The following is a 21,645-nucleotide window of genomic DNA, read 5'->3' on the forward strand; positions in this document are numbered from 1 at the left end:
CTCCCACTCTAATACCTGGAATGTTTTTGGTTTTTGCCTTGGTGATTTCCTCTTATTCCCCCACTCTCCCCAAAATAATCTATAGGTGCCCGTAAGATCATTCATGAATTGATCTTCAGCAGTTTTTTTATGGAGATGGAATACAAAAAACTCTTTGCTATGGAATTTGTGAAGGTAATTATTTATAAATTACTTATCAATAAATAGAAATAGGCAGTTTTTATAAACGAATTAATAGAAACAGGGATAATTATGAATCAAGAATTAAATGTCATTACATATTTCTTTGTCAAAAGTTAGTTCTTGGCCCTGCAGGTTGGCTCACGCCTGTAATCCTAGCACTTTGGGAGTCCGAAGTGGGTGGATCATTTGAGGTCAGGAGTTCCAGACTGGCCTGGACAACTGGTGAAACTCCATCTCTACTAAAAATATAAAAACTAGCCAGGCATGGTGGCAGGCACCTGTAGTCCCTGCTACTCAAGAGGCTGAGGCAGGAAAATCACTTGAACCTGGAAGGCAGAGTTTGCAATGAGCCAAGATCAAGCCACTGCACTCCAGCATGAGTGACAGAGGGAGGCTTCATCTCCAAAAAAAGAAAAAAGTTCGTTCTCATACATTGCATAAACATTTTCACAAATGTCATTTGGTAGTATGGAAACAGGATTCTTGGAGAAGAGATAGGTGGAAAATAACCTACTGACCCAGAGCAAAGGGAGGTTATCACATTCACATGTGCATTCAATCTTTCTAATCATTTATTTGCCTGTTAGCAAAATTACAATAAGAATAGAAGTGAGTAATTGAAAAGGATAACAGAAAAGAAGAACAGATGTGCATGCTAAAGCAGGGGACAGGAATTAGGTGGCCAAGAGTTCTATTTAATTGTTGGAAGCTAAAATGCAAGGCTAACCTTTACAGCTTTTTAATGTTTTATTAATCTATCGTATATATCTTACCTTATTGTGTTTTTTTTGTCTACCTGCCAAATTAGATTGCAAGGTTATACAAATCAGGGACTCCTCTGAATCTTTTACTTTGCCTTATATAAAGGTATCCAATGAATACTTGTTGATTTCTTCTGATTTTGGGTTGCAGGCAATTCTGTAAGACTTAAGATACATATGGGACCGAAGATGGAATTAGGAGCAGAGAAAGAAATAATGATTGTTGTAGGCAAATGACACTGTGGGATAAGATACCTGCATTCCCTGGATTTTATATTCAGACTAACTAAGACATTTATTGTATGTCTTATCTTTCAGCAGTGATGGCAACTCAAGATTTTCTCTTCCAAAACTCTTTAGATATAGAATATTGGACCATATGTGTGATCTGAAATGAAATTTTGTTTTCTTATACAAAAGCTAATCTCCCTACTTAGATGATTTTTTTTTTCATACACCATGGTTACACCTTAAACTTTGTAGGAATTCCAGAGGGTAAAATTAATTACATAGGTTAAGTATCCAACTTTGTGCCTTACACATGTAGATGCTTGTTATGTGACTGAGTATATTACTATTTTTGTTCTCCCAGCATATCAGGGTTGTTTTGCAGCTGTTATGCACCAGAATGGGAAAGAAGTTATTTACAGCCAGGATCCATTCTGTTTAAGGCTGGATTCAGTCTGATTGGTTGGTTTTTCTGAATTTTATCAGCTGTTAAATACTTTGAATATATCTCCTGCCCTATACCATTAGAGTAGAAGCTGCTAAAGATTGCCTCAGATTCTGTTTGGAGAAAGGATAAAGTATACTATTACAGTCCTCTGTTTTTTTTTTTTTTTTGTTGTTGTTGTTTTTAACCGCCCCTCCCCACCATGTGTATGTTTTAATAGTTTCCACTCCTATCTGCTAAATTCAGTAGGTGAATTTTTACTTGATTCGTTGTTTTTCTCCTTCTAAGATATTTTTGCTGATCATAATATCTTGCCTTAATAAATAGGAATTATATTACTTGACATTTTATAGACAGAAACAAACTTGTAGCAGTTGTTAAAATTGGGATTTTTAAAAGTCTTTAGTAGTGATTTGTGATTGATTCTCTATATATTTCAGTATTATAAACAACTGCAGAAAGAATATATCAGTGATGATCATGACAGAAGTATCTCTATAACTGCACTTTCAGTTCAGATGTTTACTGTTCCTACTCTGGTATGTATTGATTATTCCTTTTCAGTCTTCCCCAGTAAAACTTGTATTGCTTTGTAAGAATTTCACTTAATATTTAATCAAATTAGAACAATGTTAGAATCACTAAGTTGGGCTATGTGAATTCTTCATTGGTACCCAAGGACTAGTTAACGAGGCACTGCCTTGGTTCACATGTCCTAGTCAATGCAGATAACACCTACAGCTGGTTTCTTACTCTCTAGAGTACCTTAGTAACTTAGGAATGTTGCCTTTTCAATACCAAAAATATTTTAAGAATTGTTTGTAGGCAGATAGAGGAAGATAAAACTAAGAAGCCGGAGGGTATGCCTGTCAAGCATTTGGGGGAGATGGTGGTACATAGGCCTGGGAGGAGAGTGGAAGATTCTGCTTCCTTTGTATACTTACTTATTTATTTTCCTTCCCTCCCTCCCTCCCTTCCCTCCCTCCCTCCCTCCCTCCCTCCTTCCTTCCTTCCTTCCTTCCTCTCTCTTTCCTTCCTCTCTCTCTCTCTCTCTTTCCTTTCTTTCTTTCTTTCTTTTCTTTTCTCTTTTCTTTTTCTTTTTCTTTTTTCTTTGACACAGTCTTGCTTGTGTTGCCCCGGCTGGAGGTGCAGTGGGATGATCTTGGCTCACTGCGGCCACCACCTCCTGGGTTCAAGTGATCTCATGCTTCAGTCACCCAAGTAGCAGGGATTACGGGCGTGCATCACCATGCCCGGCTAATTTTTATATTTTAGTAGAGACAGCTTTTCACCATGTTGGCCAGGCTAGTCTCAAACTCCTGACCTCAGCTGATCTGCCTGCCTCTGCCACACATAGTGCTGGGATTACAGGCTTGAGCCACCACAAACCCGGCTTAATTGTGTGATTACTGATGATAAACATTTATCTAGATAATGTGTATAATGGATTTGGGGTATCCAGATATATGTTGTCTAGTTATGGAGGAGTAGGGAATTTTTCCTTTTAGAAAATAACTTCTTTGTAGTTGCTATGCAGTGAGACTAAGGACTGTGTTTAACATTCAATAACAAACATTTATTAAAAATGACTTACTAACCAAATGAATGAATAAATCAAGTCCATACCACAATGAGTTAATGCTAAAGACAATATTCTTGAAATATTCTGCAGGCTCGACATCTTATTGAAGAGCAGAATGTTATCTCTGTCATTACTGAAACTCTACTAGAAGTTTTACCTGAGTACTTGGACAGGAACAATAAATTCAACTTCCAGGGTTATAGCCAGGACAAATTGGGAAGAGTATATGCAGTAATATGTGACCTAAAGTAAGTTGTTCAAGTTAAAAGTGAAGGCACCTGTTAAACTCAGTGTGCTTATTTGCACTGTCTTATAAGTAATCCTCTGATCATTTTACTTACCTAGAATTCTCTTTATAATGATGGCAAGTACAAAGAACTGTTACTGCCTTGGGTTAATAAATGTCTTCAGTAAAGGCTTCTTATTGAGTTGTAAAACCTGGTTAATAAAGAAAGTATTGTGGGGAGACCTCTTACAGGAACTTGGGGTCTCCTGGAATCACCAAATGCATTTCCATTGTAATTACCTTACTTTTCACTCACTTCCACTTACATGCTTTGGTTTTGTCCTTCCTGTATAGTCTCTTTGTGCATAGTTTCAGATAATCTATTGATGTAAATTTCTTTCTTTTTCTTTTACTTATTTTCTTTTTTCTTTCTTTCTTTCTTTACTTTCTTTTTTTTTTTTTTTTTTTTGAGACAGCATTCTGCTGTTGCCCAAGCTGGAGTGCAGTGATGCAAACATGGCTCACTGTAGTCTCAACCTCATGGCCTCAACCTCCCATGTAGCTGGGACCACAGGCATGTCCCACCACACCTGGCTAATTTTTTATTGTTCTGTAGAGATGAAGTCTCACTTTTTGTTGCTCAGGCTAATTTCGACCTCCTGGGCTCAAGCAGTCCTTCTGCTTTGGCCTCTGAAAGTGTTGAGATTACAGGCATGAGCTACCACACCTAGCTATAAACGGTTTTTAAACTCCCTTTTTCCTATACAGTTGATTCTCCCTATCTGTGGGTCAACCAACCACAGACTGAAAATACTCCATTTAAAAAAATTGCATCTATATCAGACCAGCCTGGAAAGCATAGCAAGACCTTGCTTCTACAAAAAATAAAAATAAAAATTAGCCAGGTATGGCAGTGCAAGCCTTTATTCCTAGCTTCTCAGGATGCAGAGGCAAGATCATTTGACTCCAGGAGTTTGAGGTTACAGTAAACTATGATCATGCCACTGCGTTCCAGCCTGGGCAGCAGAGTGGGATTCTATCTCTAAAAAAATAAAATCAAGTTTAGTAAATTGTTTTGGTTCATCTTCAGTATAAGTAGAGATGGTAGGTAAATTCAGTAGTTAATCAATATGTAGCCACTGTGATTGAAATTTGTTCCTTATCCAAATTGTGCAAAAATGAGAGGTTGTGCAAAACAAAAACTGCTAATGGCAGTACTTAAAGTTATTGTTAAGTCAGTGAATATCCTTGGTCTACTTTATAGAAAAAAAAAGAATCTCTCTACTGTGGCTGTCATTACTGTGAAGTATTTTTATAACTGAGTTATTTTTATATCCAGATAAGTGGTGTATATAGTCTCTGACTATAGTTAGTCTCTAAGGTGAATAATTTCGAGCCAGCACATCCCTAAATACCTGCCCTTATAGTAGAACTTTAAGGTCCCTGGTTTGGATGGCAACTTTAAATCTTCTGATGCTTACAATTCCTCCCCTACACCCCATCCTAAATATGGATGTCTCTAGTGACCAGGGGAAGGGAAAATTAACACATTTTGGGACCCTGTTTGACAGGTACTGTGTAATTCACTCTCACAAGGATCCTGTGAAATTTATTAGTAACTATGTGCCGAGGAGCTTCAGTTATTTTACCTGATTTTATTTTTGCATCGTTCTTAGAAGGTAGTTGATACAGTCTTCCTTTGTAGATTGTAAATATGTGCCTAAGGTCACAAAGCTAGTAAGTGGCAGAACCGAGATATGATCATAAACACTTTTTATCTGTAAAACTCATGTTCCTTTCATTATATCATGTAGTCTCACAGGATACATAAACAGCAACACAAGACCTGCTCTGAAACCTGGCCTAAAACACTAATCACAAAAACCCTTTATTTAGCAAATAATTTGTGTTCACTCTTTTCTCAGTCTCTCATTGTAGAAATTCTGCAGTCACATCTTAGTCTTTCCTTACATATTTATTTACTAATTTCCCCCGAATCCTCGTTTTTAAATAAGTTAGAAAATAACCATACTTAATGTATTTTGTTTCCAGGATAAAGTCTAAATTCTGTCAGAACTTGTAGGTGTTTATCTGACTGTACCTCAGCATGAAATAACTTTGTTGGTACTAGTAGGTACTTGGTTCAGCTTGCCTTAGGAAATTTTCCTTCTCTCAAAACAGCACATTCCAACTTTGGATAGCTTCTTCCAACTATTATAAAGTTTCTTATTGCATATTGAACATTTTTTTTGTAGCTTTTATTTTCTGGTTCTAGTTCTCTCTTTGTCCATTCAGAACAACTTCAGTTCTCCTTTAACTTGAAGAAGTATTTAAAGTCAGCAGTCATATCTGCCAAGTCTTTTATATATTGTTACATTTATTTCTTTAACTGTTCCTATTTCATGTTGGTTAAAATTACTTCTAAATCATTATCCTTTTCTACTGAACCTGTTCTGGGTGCATGTATACTGTTTATGTGCCAAGAAATGAGCATAGCACTATAACTGAGATCTGCCCAGTAAAATATAGAAGGGAGGGATTACTACCTCTCTTATTCTAAAAAATATATGCCTATTAATTTAGTTTTGTCACTTGCTCCATGGGAGGTATCTCATGGGGTACTTGGTTTCTCAGTTGCTAATTTATTGTGGAAATGCAACTTGGAAAAGAGATGCAGTTGAATCTTGGTTCTATTGGGGAACAATATTATTCTTTTATTACTTCAACCTCTTCCTGTGTTCCATTTCCAGAAAGTATAGTACACTCTCAAACCAAATCAGTCCCTTATTGTCTCACCCTTTCCATGCTTTTCTTCCTCTTGTCCCATTGCTTTTGTCACGTATTTTTTTCTACAGACTCCATTTCCTTCTCTTCCTTACATTTTTGTTTGTTCCAATCTCTTATATCTTCTTTACTTAGTAGGTAATCTATAGAGGTCACTCATGAGCTATGTGAGATTGCTAGAAACCAAAAATGTAAATTGTGTTCTAGATCAGTGCTTCTCAAATTTTAATGTGAATGCAAATCATCTGGGGAGCTGCCTTTTTTTTTTTTTTAACTTTTATTTTGAGTTCAGGGATACATTTGCAGGCTTCTTACATAGGTAAACTTGTGTCACGGGGTTTGTTGTAAAGATTATTTCATCACCCAGGTGTTAAGCCTAGTGCCCATTAGTTATTTTTCCTGATCCTCTCCGTCCTCCCAACCTCTATCCTCCGATAGCCCCCAGTGTGTGTTTTTCCCCTCTGTGTGTCCAGGTGTTCTCATCATTTAGCTCCCACTTGTAAGTGAGAGGATGTGGCATTTGGTTTTCTGTTCCTGCTGTAGTGTGCTAAGGATAATGGCCTCTAGCTCCATTCATGTTTTCAGAAAAAACATGATCTCATTCTTTTTCTGGCTGCATAGTGTTCTGTGGTGTGTATGAACCACATTTTCTTTATCCAGTCTGTCATTGATGGGCATTTAGGTTGATCCCATGTCTTTGCTATTGTGAATGTGCTGCAGTGAACGTATGTGTGCATGTGTCTTTATAACAGAATGAATTATATGCCTTTAGATGAATACCCAGTAATGAGATTGCTGGGTATTTCTGTTTTTAAGCGTTCAAGGAATTGTTACACTGTCTTCCACAATGCTTGAATTAATTTATGCTCCCACCAACAGTGTATAAGCATTCCTTTTCCCCTGCAGTCTCCCCAGCGTCTGTTACTTTTTACTTTTTAATAGTAGCCATTCTGACTGGTGTGATATGCTACCTCATTGTGGTTTTGACTTGCATTTTTCTAATGATGAGTGATGTTGGGCTTCATTTCATGTGATTGTTGACCGCATGTATGTCTTCTTTTAAAAAGTGTTCCGTTCATATCTTTTGCCCACTTTTTAATTTTTTTTCCTTCTAAATTTTGTTTATGTTCCTTATAGATGCTGGCTATTAGGCCTTTGTCAGATGCATAGTTTGCAAAAATTTTCTCCCATTTTGTTGATTGTCTCTTCACTCTGTTGATAGTTTCCTGTGCTGTGCAGAAGAAAATCATCTGGGGAGCTTTATAAAATTCAGATTCTGGGGCTGATTGTGTTGGCTCATGTGCTTTCTAAGGCTGAGGCAGGAGGATTGCTTGAGACCAGGAGGTTGCAACCAGCCTGGGCAACATAGTGAGACTTTATCTCTACAAAAAAATAAAATTACCTAGGTTTGGTGGCATGTGTCTGTAGTCTTAGCTACTGAGGATGCTGAGGCAGAAGAATTACTGGAGCCCAAGAGTTTGAGGCTGCAGTGAGCTATGATCGCACCACTGCACTCCAAGCTGGGCAACAGAGTAAGGCCAAGTTTCAAAAAAAACAGGGTTGAGGTGTGGGGGCGGGGGAAGAGGCTTCATATTCAGTAGTCTGATTAGAGCCCAAGATTTTGCATTTCTAAAGAGCACTCAGGTGAGGCTGATGTTATGGGTTAGTAGACCACACTTTGAGTAATAGTGCTCTAGAAAGCAACAAAACATGAATGCTGTTTGTTCAATATGACAGATTTTAAACTTTAATCTTTTTTTTAAATTTTGAGATGGAGTCTTGCTCTGTCGCCCAGGCTGGAGTGCAGTGGCAGGATCTTAGCTCACTGCAACCTCTGTCGCCCAGGTTCAAGCAATTCTCCTGCCTCAGCTTCCCAAGTAGCAGTGATTACAGGCTCCTGCCCCAGCTCCTGGCTAATTTTTGTATTTTTAATAGAGGTGGGGTTCCACCATCTTGGTCAGGCTGGGCTTGAACTCCTGACCTTGTGATCCACCTGCTTCAGCCTCCCAAAGTGCTGGGATTACAGGTGTGAGCCACCTCTCCTGGCCTGAATTTTAATCTTTTTTATCTTTTACTTTAAAAGATTTAGATGGTAATTAGCATATTTCTGTTATATCTTTGACAAGTTCCTTTGATGATTCTGTTTTTAATGTACATTTACATATTAATGGATGTCTAAAGAATGAGAAAAATTAAACCACAATCCTATCTTTACAATTCAAAAAAATGTATTTTTTTTTTTTTGCTTTGTCTTTATGTACCTATGTTACTTCCTTTATACATTCTTTTAGTGTTTAACATTGAATTTCTGTCTACTGTACGTGTCTGTTTTTCTCACTATACTTTGAACTTCAGGACAGGTGTATCTTGTCCATGTTTGTTCCCAACACCTGCTATATAACAGGAATTTATTCTCATTGGTCAAGTGCAAAATAGTGTTTAATACTTGTGAATTACTTCCTGATAACTCATTTCACGATAAACACTGTTCCCATTGTATGTGAAACCAGTCATTGTCTTTACAGTCAAAAGAAATATTGATCATACAAAGTATAGGCTAAAATGAGTTTATCTCTTGAAGCTAGTACATCCTGATGTGCAAGTCAAGATGACAGGTGCTTACATCCTTTTTCCAGGTTTTCAGGAGATTTGGAACAGATTTTCTACCTCCTGGAGGTAGAAACAATTGTAGGGAATCTGTACTGTGGTTGTCTAGAGTTAGCTGTGACAGGCTTGGTCAGTTCGAGGTTCACTTAATCAGACTAACCTCTGAGAATGTAGTGTGTGAAGTCAGGGTTAGCTTGTTATATGCCTTTTCTAGAGCATTCATGTTTTACTGGTTGTATTTAAAATAAGGCAGGATAAATAATTCTAGCTCTACTCAGAGCTTCTAATTATTGTAAGAAATTGCAATCCATAATTTTTTTATAAATCAACATTGTCTATAACCCTGAGAACTTTAAAATTATCTCAAAATAGAGAAGTCAAATATTTCTTTCTTTCTTGAAACAATAGGTATATCCTGATCAGCAAACCCACGATATGGACAGAAAGATTAAGGATGCAGTTCCTTGAAGGTTTTCGATCTTTTTTGAAGATTCTTACCTGTATGCAGGTATGATCATTTTTCTGTACATCAGTAAGAGAAATTTATTTTTAAAAATTTAACTCCAGTCTTTTTAAAGCAAATTTTGGTTTTAATACAAGAAAGAATTTATCCAGCAAAGTAGAAACGAGATTTAAATATTGACTCACTCATCCTGTTTTGATAGATCTTTTTATATACCTTAGTTTACTATTACTACTACTTTGTTTTGTTTTGTTTTTTTTTTTGAGATGGAGTCTTGCTCTGTCGCCAGGCTGGAGTACAGTGGTGCGATCTCAGCTCACTGCAACCTCTGCCTCCTGGGTTCAAGCAATTCTCCTGCCTCAGCCTCTCGAGTAGCTGGGACTATAGGTGTGCGCCACCATACCCAGCTAATTTTTGTATTTTTAGTAGAGATGATGTTTCACCATGTTGGCCAGAATGGTCTTGCTCACTTGACCTTGCTGCCCGACTCAGCCTCTCAAAGTGCTGGGACTACAGGCGTGAGCCACTGGGCCCAGTCTCCTATTGCTACTTCTGTTAATGTTTACTGAATGCTTACCATGTGATAAATGTTTAGTAAGTACTTTTCATGCATGATCTCTTTTGAGCCTTATAGCAGTCTTATTACGTAGTTGCTATTAATATTCTCATTTTACATGTAAGGGTTACTTGTATGTGCAGCAAGCACAACCCATATTTTTTTTGCCTTCCCCACCCATGGAAAGCATGCACAGTTGTTAGGTGATGAGGTTAAGGTACCTGTTTTCATCTTGACATCTCCTAAACCTTCTGAATTCATCTACATTTAGTATCTTCACTTCTTAGCTTCTAATACTTCTTTAGAGTCTGACTTATGCCCTTTTTAATTGACAAGAACTGCATTTAGAAAAAATCTCTAAGGATCCATTTAGTAACTAAGCTTAGAGATAATTTGCCCAGGGTCACACAGCTAGAAATACCAGACAGGGCTGGGCTTGGCATTTCATATTCTAACCCTGAGCATACACCTGAGAGCTGGGACTTGAACCCATGCATTCTGACCCAGTGTAACAAACATGTTAAAATATTATGCATATATGCATGTGAATCTTGACAGTTTTATATTTTGCCAAGAGCAGAGCAAAGAGAGAGGGCCCAAACAGTTAGATATTGACCAACTTTTAATTGCAGGGAATGGAAGAAATCCGAAGACAGGTTGGGCAACACATTGAAGTGGATCCTGATTGGGAGGCTGCCATTGCTATACAGATGCAATTAAAGAATATTTTACTCATGTTCCAAGAGTGGTGTGCTTGTGATGTAAGTAAAATTTGTTAGTAGGATCAGTGCCTTTTTACATTCATAGTAATTATTAATAGTATAGTTTTATGTTGTAACTTCCTTGATGTAAAGTTTTTGTTATTCATAGTAGCTTTTTACATGTTTGAATTCGTCTTTTTAAATTTAGGAGGAAACGACATACTACAGTAGAAAATGTGCCCTATGGTAGTTTTGCTTATTTTAGGGAATAGCAGGGTTTCTATATATGTATGTTTGTATTTATATATACATTTATTCCCTGAAACATGCATATTAAAATATGATAATTAGGACTTTATTAGACTTTTAAATATTTCAAGAATGGAGAGCTGTAGATGATTATTCATGCAAGACCTCTGTTATGTCTGGGCATGGTGGTTCACACCTGTAATCCCAGCACTTTGGGAGGCCATGGTGGGCGGATCACCTGAGGTTACGAGTTTGAGACCAGCCTGACCAACATGGAGAAACCCCGTCTCTATTAAAAATACAAAATTAGCCTGGTGTGGTGGCACATGCCTGTAATTCCAGCTACTCAGGAGGCTGAGGAAGGAAAATCGCTTGAATCCAGTAGGTGGAGGCTGTGGTGAGCCAAGATCACACCACTGCACTCCAGCCTGGGCAACAAGAGCGAAACTCCCATCTCAAAAAAAAAACACATGTTATTTGTGTTAGTTTCCAAATACAGAACTAATGTATTTCCTTAAACAACAATTTTAGACCATAACCCTCTTTAAATATACAGTCCTACCCCAGATTCCCTTTAAGAATGATGACCTCATTTATTTATTTTCTGAGAAAATTACCATTAGCTGAATTAAATTCCTTTATCATCTCCAGTTTCTATGTGTCTGTTACCATTACGTATTCAGCGACTAAGTTTTTCTGTGTCTTCACTATTGGTCTTTTTGTCTCTTTTTAAATCTAATGGCTCTACGAAGACTCTTGGTTCTGACTTACGTGACTTTTCCCTGGAGTTAGCATCCTGAATTATCTGGACTGTGCTTCCTACTCTTTTAATGAGCTGACTATAAACAAACAGGACTCCCTTATTTTTAAAAACAATAATAATAAAAGCCCCCTTTCTTGCCTTTGCTACTCCTGTGAACTATGGTCTCTTTTTCTTCTTCCCTTCTGCTTCACCACCAGCAATTGGTCACAGGTTCAGAGTAGCAGCCATACTCACAGATGCAATAGAGTTTAGCGCTGTAGCTTTTTAGTACAATCAGCACAGGAAATACTGTCCAGCAAGCACAACACATATTTTTTGGCTTCCCTCACTTTTATGGAGGGTATGCACAATTGTTAGGTGATGAGATGAAGGTGTATATTTTCATCTTGATGTCTTCCGAAAGAAGAAAATACATTTGGTATCTTCACTTGTGGCTTCTAACACTTCTTTGCAGTTTGACTTCTGCCCTTAGCAATTGACAAGAACTGCATTTTAAAAAAAAAAATCTCAGAGGATCCATTTGGTAACCAAATTCAGAGGTCTTTTCTTAGTTTCCATCTTCCTTGACTTGTCTGTAGCATTGTATTTGCTTGAGTACTTTAATCTCCTTGAAACGTTCTTTCCCTCTGGTTTTCACAAACTGCATTATCTTAATACTTTTATAATTGATGACCTGTTTCAGTCAGTGATTGCCTTTTTTCTGGTACCTTCTGCCTGCTAAAAGAGACATTCCCCAATACTCTCTTCTCTGTCTTACAGAAATATGTTTTCACAAATATGTCTTCCTAATTAATTGTGATTCTTTTCTTTGCCATCTTAGGGCAATTAGTTTGTCCCATTTACATGGTGCTTAAAGTTTTTTTTACTTTGATGGTAAGTGTGTATATCTTACATTCTTTACTCTTCTCTTGTATTTCTACCACTTAGTTAAAAGTTCATAGGGTGACCCTGTTAAGGTACAGTGTCACTTCTGTTTGTGTGCCAGACATTCCTGCTTAGATCTTAGGGGGTGGGTGGGTGTGTGGGTGGGTGTGTGTGTGTGTGTGTGTGTGTGTGTGTGTGTATGTGTTTTAGAGACGGGGTCTTGCTCTGTCACCCAGGCTGGAGTACAGTGGCGTTGTCGTGGTTCACTGCAGCCTTGACCTGGGCTCACATGATCCTCCCACCTTAGCCTCCGAAGTAGCTGGGACTTGAGGCACATGCCACCACACTTAGCTAATTTTTTAAATTTTTTTATTTTTTGCAGAGACAAGGTCTTGCTATGTTGCCCAGGCTAGTCTCAAACTCCTGACTTCAAGTGATTCTCTTTCTTTGACCTCCCAAAGTGCTGGGATTATAGGCATGAAACCACCACACCTGACCTTAAACTCAGAATATTTTTAATAGACCTGCTGCCCTCCGCTTCCAACTTGCGTTTTCTCATTTTGATTATCCTTGTTTTATTAGTGATGCTACTATTAAATTTATCCATATGGGAAATCCCAGAGCCACTATATTCTTATAGCTGATAAAAAAGTAGGAAACACAAGTCCAGAATATATTCAATGCCAACAAGTTGTTGAAGGGAAAAATGTTCAGGGTTCACATAAGATTCAGAAATGTTAGGTTACACAAAAAGGATTTTTTTTTTAAAGCTACTGAATTTCTTTTCTTTCTTTCTTTTTTTTTTTTTTTTTAAAGACGGGGTTTCACCGTGTTGGTCAGGCTGGTCTTGAACTCCCGACCTCAGGCGATCCTCCCGCTTTGGCCTCCAAAGTGCTTGGATTACAGGCGTGAGCCACTACGCCTGGCAAGCTACTGAATTTCTAAAACCCTATAGTTAGTCAGTATGTTGATTTTTGAGAGGGATGTTTCCATCTGTTTGACCGTGGAGTTCCTTTTTCAAGATAAAATGAGAAATACTATCCTTAAGAGAGTGATCTTTAACATCTCTCTTCCTACTGTGTTCACCCAGATTTTATTCTTTCTTATCCCAAATTTATTTTATAATCCAAACTTATTTTCTATAGGTTCATTCTTTACTTTTGTGACGGCCCCACCCTAGTTCAGACCCTTATCAATTTATAGTCATCTCTCTGTTGGTTTCTATATCTCCTAACTTTATCGTCTCCAATCTACCATCTTCAGTGGGTCTTCAATGACCCACATTAATTCTTCTTGAAGCAGTGTGTTAATTACATTATTACACCGCAGACTTCATCAGTGTAGTCACATGTCTGTGTCAAGACACATTTACAGTTGAAATGCTTGTTAATTTCATCCATAAATCCTTTCATTTACGCTTTATTTCTCTCCACTGCCTGAATAGGAGTTGTATTTCTCTTATTTTTGTCTTTCTTTATTCTACATTTCTCCTTAGAATGCTATCTTCTGCTTCTCTTTCCTCATACTTAAAATCTGCATATTCTTTTAGGTCCCATCAGAAGCTGCTTTCACAAATATGTCTTCCCAATTCTTTGTGATTCTTTTTTTTTTAAACCCTCTTAGAGCAATTAGTTTGTACCATTTACTTAGTGCTGATTTTTTATTTGATTATAAGTGAATATATGGATATATCTTATATTTCCTACAAGTTTGCAGATCCTGTGGAGGTAGCCTTAGTACAATTTTCCACTCATATTTAGTAAGTATTGAATGATGTGTGTTATGCTGGGCATGGTGGCTCATGCACTTTGGGAGGCCAAGGTGGGCAAACCACTTGAGCCCCGGAGTTCAAAACCAGCCTGGGCAACATGCAGAGATCCTGCCTCTACAAAAAATAAATAAAACCTGGGCATGGTGGCATGTGCCTGTAGTTCCAGCTACTCAAGAGGCTGAGGTGGGAGAATCACCTGAGCCCAGGAGGTTGAGGCCGCAGTGAGCTATGATCATGCCATGTACTCCAGCCTGGGCCACAGGACAGCCTATCTGAAAAAAAATAAGGTGTTGAAGTAGACAACTTGTCAACTTTTTGTATTATTTTCCTCTTAGGAAGAACTCTTACTTGTGGCTTATAAAGAATGTCACAAAGCTGTGATGAGGTGCAGTACAAGTTTCATGTCTAGTAGCAAGACAATAGTACAATTCTGTGGACATAGTTTGGAAACGAAGTCCTACAGAGTATCTGAGGATCTTGTAAGCATACATCTGCCGCTTTCTAGGACTCTTGCTGGTGAGTGTTTATTCCTTTTTGCATATACCTATTAGCTTTGTTTCCAGATACCCATTTAGTAGAATCATTTCTATTTTTATTCTGTGCTCATTATGTACAGACATGCTCAGGTCAGATACTGCACTTAAGGGCTGTCACTATCCTTCAAGGAGCTGTCACCAGAACATCTATTTAAAGATGCTTATTTACCTGGGCTTTGTTTTATCTGAGTCGACTTATGGATTCTTATACCACTAATGTGGTAACTCATCTCCCACCCAAATTCAAATATATTAAAATCTGGTTGCTGGTTTCTAACCCTCCATTCTGACCAATTTCACTAGTGTATTATCTGTATCATTCTTTATCACTAAAAGGAAGAAATCATAGATTCTTCTTAATCATTTGCATTTTCATGTAAATTGGCCATTCATTTGTCAGGGTTTGTTAAAAACAGCTTTATTGAAGTGTATATATTTATATTTTTAATAATGAGAAAATTACATGACATAAAACTTATCATTTTAGCCATTTTTAAGTGTACAGTTCAGTGGCACTAAGTATATTTACATTATTCTTCAACTATCACCATCATCCTTCTCCAGAAGGTTTTTATATTCTAAAAATGAAACTTCTAAAACTGAAATAGAATAATCTTACTATTAAGCAATACCTCCCCATTGCCCCTTCCCCATACCCACTAGTAACTACTGCTCTCCGTGTCTATGAATTTGACTACTCTTGGTACCTATTATAAATGGACTCATACAGTATTTATCCTTTTGCGACTGGCTTATTTGATCTAACATAATGTCCTCAGGTTTATGTTGTAGCATGTGCCAGAATTTCCTTTTTTAAAAAGGCTGAATAATATTCCATTGTATGGATATACCACATTTTGTTCATCCACTTATCCATTGATGGACACTTGGGTTGTACTACCTTTTGGCTGTTATGAATAATCCTGTTATGAACATGGGTATAGAAGTATCTGTTCAGGTCCTTGTTTTCAGTTTTTTGGGTATATACCCAAATATGAAATTGCTGGATTATTTGGGAATTCTATTTTTAGTTTTTTGAGGAACCATCATATTGTTTTTCTTAGTGGCTATACCATTCTACATTCCCACCAGCATGCACTAGGATTCCAGTTTATCTACATCCTTGACAACACTTGATATTTTTTCTCCCTACACCTCCGTTAATAATCATTCTAATGGATATGAAGTGGTATCTCATGTGCTTTTGATAGATAGGCATTGCCCCTCGTGATTAGTGATTTTGATCAGCTTTTCACTTGTTTATTGTCCATTTGTATATCTTTGGAGAACTATCTATTCAAGTGTTCTGCCCATCTAATTCTAGATAATAACTGTTTACAGACATGTGATTTATAAATATTTTCTCCCATTCTGGGGGTTGCGTTTTTACTCTGTTGATGATGGTATCCTTTGATACAAAGATTTTTTTTTTTTTTTTTTTTTTGAGACGGAGTTTCGCTCTTGCTGCCCAGGCTGGAGTGCAATGGCGCATTCTCGGCTCACTGCAACCTCCGCCTCCTGGGTTCAAGCAATTCTCCTGTCTCAGCCTCCCAAGTAGCTGGGATTACAGGCATGTGTAGCCACATCCGGCTAATTTTTTGTATTTTTAGTAGAGATGGGGTTTCACCATGTTGGCCATGATGGTCTTGATCTCTTGACCTTGTGATCCACCCGCCTCAGCCTCCCAAAGTGCTGGAATTACAGCCGTGAGCCGCCGCACCCGGCCTCACAGGTGTTTTTGTTGTAGTCCAGTTTATCTATTTTTTTCTTTTGTTGCCTGTGGTTTTGGTGTCGTATCCAAAACCTTACTGTCAAATCTAATGTTATGAAGACTTTCCCTATGTTTTCTTTGAGTTTTATTTTTTAGTTTTAGCCCCTATATTTAAACCTGTGTTTAAGGTCTTTGATCCATTTTGAGTTAATGTTTATATATGGTATAATTGACATCATGGGATTTTATGTTGCTTTTATTTTTATTAAAAAATACTTGGATAAATTTTCATTTTTTTTTCTCCCCCCAACCCCCCATGCTTAAAGAATTGTTTTAACTGGTAATTTTTATTTCTTTTGATGCTTGGCTAAAAGCAGTAAACATATCTTGAGAGACAGTATGTTATTTTTATATAAGTTATGAGCACACCTTGCACAGTGTAGGATTTTAAATATGTTAGTAATATTGTGTTTCAAAATTAGAAATCAACAATCTGCATTCTAGAGTATAATTTCTAAACTCAGTAAACATACTTTAAATCACATAAGTTGTTTTTTTTTTTTTTTTTTTTTTTTTTTAAGAGACAGAGCCTCACTCTATCGCCCAGGCTGGAGTGCAGTGGCACGATCTTGGCTCACTGCAACCTCTGCCTCCCAGGTTCAAGCAATTCTCCTGCTTCAGCCTCCCAAGTAGCTGGGATTACAGACACCTACCATCATGCCTGGCTAATTTTTGTATTTTTGTAGAAAGCAGGTTTCACCATGTTGGCCAGGCTAGTCGTTGAACTCCTGACCTCAGGTGATCTGCCTGCCTCGGCCTCCCAGAGTGCTGGGATTAGAGGCGTGAGCCACTGTGCCCGGCCAAATTACACAAATTTCTAAACCACTGTGTCCGGCCAAATTACACAGATTTTTAAACTTGATGAGTTAACTAGTTAACAAATTGGGTTTGTTTTCTCATTTTTCTTTTTTTTTTTTTTAACTTTAGGTCTTCATGTACGTTTAAGCAGGCTGGGTGCCATTTCAAGACTGCATGAATTTGTGTCTTTTGTAAGTGATTCTACTAAGTATTGATTTGCTTGTGTTCTATTTCTGAATACCTCTTGGTTGATGGACAAGAAGGAAAATAATATTTGGAAACCTACCTGAATAATTCCTATTTGGTAATTTTACATCTTCATATAGTATATTGTAATCTGAATCACAGGGACTTAGACATCATCTAGTGCTAGCTCTTCTGTTTTACACATGAGAAAACTGAAAAATATGTAGTGCCCTAACTTGGAGATACATCCAAGCCCTGAGAAATGATAAAATTGACCTTACTCTATTTCAGGAGGACTTTCAAGTAGAGGTACTAGTGGAATATCCTTTACGTTGTCTGGTGTTGGTTGCCCAGGTTGTTGCTGAGATGTGGCGAAGAAATGGGCTGTCTCTTATTAGCCAGGTATGTCAAAGCCTATTATTCATATTTATGAATGTGTTCATTTTCCAATTATTTTCCTCTTACATAATTTTACCCCATGTCCCTGGATTTTACTGAGTATTTGCTATTATTCTCTTATATAAACTCTTAGAAACAAAAGTTCTAGGAACTATATAGACATTTCTCCTATCCTATTTACTGTGTATCCCATCTGAATTATAAGAAACTAGGGTGCTTGTATGATAAATTAGGTGAAAGCCAATAGTACCACCAGGGGCCTCCCTGATACATAGTTCTTTTCTGCGAATTACCTTACTTAGAGGCCTTTAGTCTTTCCACCATCTGTCTTAATTGAAGGCCACCTTGTAATTTTGTCTTCTATTTTAGAGTAAATATGGAGTAGTGCTTTTCTTTTTTTCTTTTCTTTTTTTTTTTTGAGACAGACTCTCCCTCTATTGCCCAGGCTGTGGAGTGCAGTGGTGCTATCTCAGCTCACTGCCATTTCTACCTCCTGGGTTCAAGTGATTCTTGTGCCGCAGCCTCCCGAGTTGCCGGGACTACATGCATGTGCCACCATGCCCAGCTAATTTTTGTAATTTTAGTAAAGACCAGGTTTCACCATGTTGGCCAGTCTGGTCTTGAAGTTCTGACCTCAGGTGATCCGCCTCTGCCTCCCTCCCAAAGTGCTGGGATTACAGGCGTGAGCCACTGCGCCTGACCTTGCTTTTCTTAAAAGGTGGGGAAATAGGTCTTGTAAAGCTACCACTTGGAAGAAAAATGGTATTATGTGTTTACCTGCATAACAAACCTATACGTCTTGCATGTGTATGCCGGAACTTAAAATTTAAAAAAAGAAAAAATGATATTATGATTGATTGGTTTACTTTTATTAAAGTAGGTATTTTAAACTTAGGGAAAATAAATTCTTTTTTTATACATGAGAGTAATAACTAATATAGAACATTTTTAATTCTGAAGTGATTTCATGCCGTATTTCTTCATCCTCACAAGTCCCTTTAAATGATTCATGGATATACAACTTATTTTTTGCCACTAAGGAGTTTCTAGCTTAGAAACAGTTTTAAGGATAGGTTTTCTTGAGAAATTTGCTTGAAATAATTCTTTTAGCCTTTATTCCATCTGCTGTTTTATAGGTGTTTTATTACCAAGACGTTAAGTGCAGAGAAGAAATGTACGATAAAGATATCATCATGCTTCAGGTACCTATTTAAATTGTTTCTGATATTGTGTCTTAATCTTCCTTTTTAAGTTCTTTATAATAAGAGAAGATAATGTAATTATTTTTAACTTAAAATATTCTCACCATTAAACTGAATATGACGTCATAGAAATAGAAGGGAGTATTCTATTTCATTATCTTCTACAAACTTCATAATTTTCTGACAGTCCTACAAGAGACACAATGTTTCTCCGTACAATACACAAGAAATATGATGCTGGGTTTCTTTCACAGATTGGTGCATCTTTAATGGATCCCAATAAGTTCTTGTTACTGGTACTTCAGAGGTATGAACTTGCCGAGGCTTTTAACAAGACGGTATCTACAAAAGACCAGGTACAGAACCTATAAATTATGTGAATTAATTTTAAAGAAAATATTGTTACTGTTTGAGTCATATTTTATTTCCGTCATATTTAGTCATATTTTAAAAGTTATTCTTAATGCATACCTCCTGAAATGACATGGATATATATAGCACACATATGTACACACATACAATCTTTTTAATCTAGAAAAATTAGAATATGTAGGTTCACAAAAAAATCACATGAAAAACACTGCTTCCTGGAAATGATCACTTTTAAGGTTTTGGTGTCTTTCTTGTTTTTAAAGCAAAAATTGTATCATTCTGTATGTGCTGTTGTGTAATCTGCTTGTTATGCTTAACATATTGCCAAAGGTTTTTCATCTTGTCATGAAATAAATATGCAATTATATCATCATTTTAAATAATTATATAGGGTTACACTATATGATGCATTATACTTTAAAGTCTGTTACTGAAGAGGTCTTTCTAGTTGGTTGCTTATTTATTTATTTATTTATTTATTATTTTTGAGATGGAGTCTTGCTCTGTTGCCCAGGCTGGAGTGCAGTGGTGTGATCTTGGTCCACCACAGCCTCTGCCTCCAGGGTTCAAGTGATTCTCCTGCCTCAGCCTCTGAGTAGCTGAGACTAGCCACCATGCTCTGCTCATCTTTGTATTTTTAGTAGACAAGATTTCATTATGTTGGCCAGGCTGATTTTATTTTATTTATTTATTTATTTTTGAGAAGTTGGTTGGTCTTATAAACAGTTGTAGCTCAGTGTTTAAACACTTGTCTAACTATTTTGTTAAGATACATTTTCATAAGTGGATTTGTTGGATAAAACAACATACTTTTTCTTAAGACTCTTAATACATATTGTTAAATTGCTCTCAGAAATTCCTATTTAAGCTCTCTTGTGCAATATATACATCTATAATGACATTGGTATTTTAATCTTTGTTGTCTCAGAAGTAATATACAAATTTTATTTTATTTATTATTTGTTTCTGAGACAGAGTCTCACTCTGTTGCCCAGGCTGGAGTGCAGCAGCACAATTTTGACTCACTGCAACCTCCCCCTCCCATTTAAGCGATTCTTCTGCCTCAGCTTCCTGAGTAGCTGGGACCACAGGCATGAGCCACCAAGCCCAGCTAATTTTTTGTATTTTTAATAGAGTCGAGGTTTCACCTTGTTGGACACGCTGGTCTCAAACTCCCGAGCTCAAGTGATGTGCCCGCCCCAGCCTCCCAAAGTGCTAGGATTATAGGCATGAACCACTGTGCCCGCCCACATCTTTATTGTTTTAATATTTGAATTAATATTTGCCTATAAAGTAATCCTTAACTACTTTGAATTCATGAAATCTCATTACTCTGTTCTTTCAAATGAGAAGTTACTTCTTCTGGTAAAGTTTCTTTGGAAAAATAATAAATGCATAAAAAAAACTTTTTAAATGAAAAAATAGAAGTTACTTGCAAAGGGCTAACATGAATAGGATGTAAAATGCAGAGCTAATTTTTAGTTGTGTTTTATACTTAGTGAAAATCAATATCTGATTTAATAGTGTTTAAATGAGGGGTGTATTAGAGAAGGATACTCTCAGCATAGCTGTTGGGTATGTATTTGAAGGCGCTTTCTCACTACCCCAGATAAGAAGGCAGCCAGTAATAGAGGACGAATTAAAGATTAGCATTAGTGTGCTGACGTGTGACTATGCAGGGGATAATAAGAATGAAAACAATGACAGTATTTAACAATTATATGCCAGATATTGTTGAATTTGATGTCAAAAAAGGGAACTCTTCACCTTGTAACTATTTGTGCTGTGCACATACACATACACAAATACTGCACTGGGTGAAAAAATACTGAACTGGATGGACCATGAGTCTGATCCAGAAATGCATGTTTTATGGAGATTTTTGGTTCTTCCATACTAATTTATTCTTTTTCAATTCTGTAGGATTTGATTAAACAATATAATACATTAATAGAAGAAATGCTTCAGGTCCTCATCTATATTGTGGGTAAGATTAAAACACAATATTTTGACATAGAACATGGATTAATTTTTTTTTTTATGAGATGGAATCTTGCTCTGTCGCTTCGGCTGGAGTGCAGTGGCGCGATCTTGGCTCACTGCAACCTCTGCCTCCTGAGTTGAAGCAGTTCTCCTGCCCCAGCCTCCCAAGTAGCTGGGATTACAGGTGCACGCCACCATGCCTGGCTAATGTTTCG

General features: G+C 37.1%; 1 protein-coding gene across 1 annotated transcript in view; it reads left to right on the forward strand.

Annotated features, from left to right (window-relative positions):
- The window catches only part of UBR1 (ubiquitin protein ligase E3 component n-recognin 1), a 178,133-nt gene that overhangs the window by 61,852 nt on the left and 94,636 nt on the right, over nucleotides 1-21,645 (forward strand). The window contains exons 11-21 of the mRNA XM_032297878.1: nucleotides 86-174; nucleotides 2,058-2,156; nucleotides 3,290-3,447; nucleotides 9,225-9,324; nucleotides 10,468-10,596; nucleotides 14,519-14,699; nucleotides 17,418-17,479; nucleotides 17,766-17,876; nucleotides 19,010-19,075; nucleotides 19,330-19,431; nucleotides 21,371-21,434. Coding sequence (XP_032153769.1) covers nucleotides 86-174; nucleotides 2,058-2,156; nucleotides 3,290-3,447; nucleotides 9,225-9,324; nucleotides 10,468-10,596; nucleotides 14,519-14,699; nucleotides 17,418-17,479; nucleotides 17,766-17,876; nucleotides 19,010-19,075; nucleotides 19,330-19,431; nucleotides 21,371-21,434 — 1,161 coding nt within the window. The remainder of the gene's footprint in view (nucleotides 1-85; nucleotides 175-2,057; nucleotides 2,157-3,289; nucleotides 3,448-9,224; nucleotides 9,325-10,467; nucleotides 10,597-14,518; nucleotides 14,700-17,417; nucleotides 17,480-17,765; nucleotides 17,877-19,009; nucleotides 19,076-19,329; nucleotides 19,432-21,370; nucleotides 21,435-21,645) is intronic.

This window comes from Sapajus apella, unplaced genomic scaffold, assembly GCF_009761245.1.
Source record: "Sapajus apella isolate SASKATOON/1434 unplaced genomic scaffold, GSC_monkey_1.0 scaffold37, whole genome shotgun sequence".
Lineage (NCBI taxonomy): Eukaryota > Metazoa > Chordata > Mammalia > Primates > Cebidae > Sapajus > Sapajus apella.